At 34.2% G+C, this 2339-nt stretch overlaps 1 protein-coding gene across 1 annotated transcript; it reads right to left on the reverse strand.

Moving 5' to 3' along the window:
- Positions 1-369: 369 nt before the first annotated feature.
- Positions 370-1904, reverse strand: LOC131050007 (disease resistance protein TAO1-like). Its single transcript, XM_057984132.1, has 4 exons — positions 1790-1904; positions 1457-1701; positions 1096-1374; positions 370-981 (listed from the first exon to the last, which is right to left on the reverse strand). The coding sequence occupies exons 1-4, from the start codon at positions 1902-1904 to the stop codon at positions 370-372; spliced, it is 1251 nt and encodes a 416-aa protein (XP_057840115.1).
- Positions 1905-2339: the final 435 nt, after the last annotated feature.

Genomic DNA, 2339 nt, shown 5'->3' on the forward strand with positions numbered 1-2339 from the left:
AAACTGTTAAGATTGATTGCAAATTAAAGGATTGACTCACATAAAGTTTTAGTCTGCACAGATTTGAGGGATAGTTTATACATCAAAATTATTTAGTTTTTTATATAGTAATAAATTGATTTTATAAATCATCAATATTTGTATCATATCTTTAAATTAAGAGTTAGATACATCTTTTCTTTATATTTATCTTCAACCTTTTTAACATATTTATCTTTTCAACTTCTTTAAATTAAAAGGCAAAATAAAATAACTTCTAAAATAAATCAAATACAATTCAAAGTAAGTTTTGATTGAGAAATTTAATTAGAAAGCTGGAAATCCATGTCTGAAAATAACAATTGAATGGTAAATCATTGAATACATTAGTTAATCAAAAATGATAGAACAATTTTGTCTAATATTATGAGGTACAGTCTCTTTTAATTTTGAAGAACAGCCTACCAAAACTAATTTCTTCATCTTTTGGAGATCTCCAAAGCTTGTTGGCCATTCCTCTAACTTAGAACAGCAACCTAAATTTAACTCTTCCAAAATTTTGAGCTGCCCAAAGTTTGAAGGCAAACTTTGCAAACTTGAACAACGTTTCAATTTCAACTTTTTTAAGGAAATGAGATCCTCAAAGCTGGAAGGCAATACACCTAATTTAGAGCATCCGCTTAAATCCAATGATATCAAATTGCCTTGTTGCCCAAAGTCCGAAGGCAATTCTCTCAATTCATGGCATTCACTTATACGCAACACTTGTAAATTGTTGAAATTTAGCAACGTAGAAGGAATTTCCCTCAATTGCTTGCATTGCACTAAATATAATTTCTGTAATTTTGTTAACTTCTCTAATCCATGTGGTAACCTTTGCATGTCATAAAGGAACAATTTCACAAGTGAAGAAGCTGGAGCGGCTCTGGGAGGAGCTTTAGAATATGCAACTTCATTCTCATAAGAACCTATAATGTGCATGCTGCACAGGCTTGGAGGAAGCTACATGAAATGCACAACAATTATGAGAACGGATGTCATGTGTCTTAAAAAAGAATATACAATCTAATGAAAGCGAATTGAATGATAAATATGGTTTGAAGAGGGAAAACCTACCTCATACATACTCATGCCTTGTGTCAATGGGCCTCTGTATTTTGTGAGACGCCCAAGTTTCGCAAACTCCATTGGTAAATCAGTAACGTCACTTGGAATTCCGAGGTATCTGAGCTGTTTAAATGGTTTATGACATTTTTGCCTGAATATTATTTGAGATCCTTTAAAAGCCAGTAACTTCAACGAATCGCTCATACAATTTAGATGAGTTTCAGTAATTTCGATGGGAGGCTGCCCATATTCTTCATTGAAAAGGACCCCTTTCAATTTTTTTAGTTTCTGCAGGAAAATAAATCAGACATTGTGAATAAGAAATGCACTTTCATAATATTGACAATATACATTGTAACTATTGACATACCTCTTCATTTTTCAAACATTCTGATAATGTCTCAGGCTCCGTGATTCTGTTTCCCTCTTGGTCTGACATCTTTCCACCTCTTGCTCGAACTATATCATGAACAATCACGAAACCACTTCCAGATGTCTTGACGAAGGACGCATCTTCTAAAGCTCTGAATTCCTCTTCTCCCACAATGATCCGGGTGGATATGCTTTCCACCAAAAATAATGTTACAACAGTTACCAATGATCCGGGTGGATATGCTTTCCACCAAAAATAATGTTACAACAGTTACCAAAAAGTTTCCAAGTATAGATTCGAACCCGTGATCTCCATAACTAAACCAACCACCTTTGCCGCAACGCCACACATGCAATTTACTTTCACTTAGAAAGAACTTTACTTTAGCTGATAACAAACTGCCCAAAGAGAGAATGGAGGCCGACGGAGGTTGAACCTTGACCATCGTCCTCCCAAAATGTTACATAACCGTTGCGCTATTTACACTGCTTAAATTTCCTTTGGGCTAATATTAATTTAACCAATACTCAATCCGCCTATCCTTAGTTAAATAAGGGTATATGGTTAAAACAACCCCTACTTATGGAGTAAAATCAAATCCATAAAACAGTAAAGGGTTTATTACGAAGATTCAATTAGTTGAAAGGGATTATCTTTTTAATTAGTGGTTATAGCCTTTTTTTGGCTAATTTCATGTATAAAAAGGGGTATTAGGCTTTTGGTAGGCAATTAGGTGATGAGAAGGAGAGTACGTTCTTGGAGACTTTGTGATTGTTCCTGCACATTAGAGAATAATGCTGCTATTGTGCTTGGAGGGAATGATTTTCAAACACTTGTAATTGTTTTTTTTTTTGAGATAATCGGATCGGTCACTTTATTG

Source organism: Cryptomeria japonica, chromosome 4 (genome assembly GCF_030272615.1).
Source record: "Cryptomeria japonica chromosome 4, Sugi_1.0, whole genome shotgun sequence".
Taxonomy (NCBI): Eukaryota; Viridiplantae; Streptophyta; class Pinopsida; order Cupressales; family Cupressaceae; genus Cryptomeria; species Cryptomeria japonica.

Excerpts from the sequence above, each read along its gene's own strand:
- LOC131050007 (XM_057984132.1), bottom strand. The coding sequence starts at position 1,904 with ATGGTCAAGGTTCAACCTCCGTCGGCCTCCATTCTCTCTTTGGGCAGT. Across the intron at positions 1,375-1,456 it reads AATGTTTGAAAAATGAAGAG|AAACTAAAAAAATTGAAAGG; the intron begins GTATGTCAATAG and ends ATTTTCCTGCAG. Across the intron at positions 982-1,095 it reads AAGGCATGAGTATGTATGAG|CTTCCTCCAAGCCTGTGCAG; the intron begins GTAGGTTTTCCC and ends CATTTCATGTAG.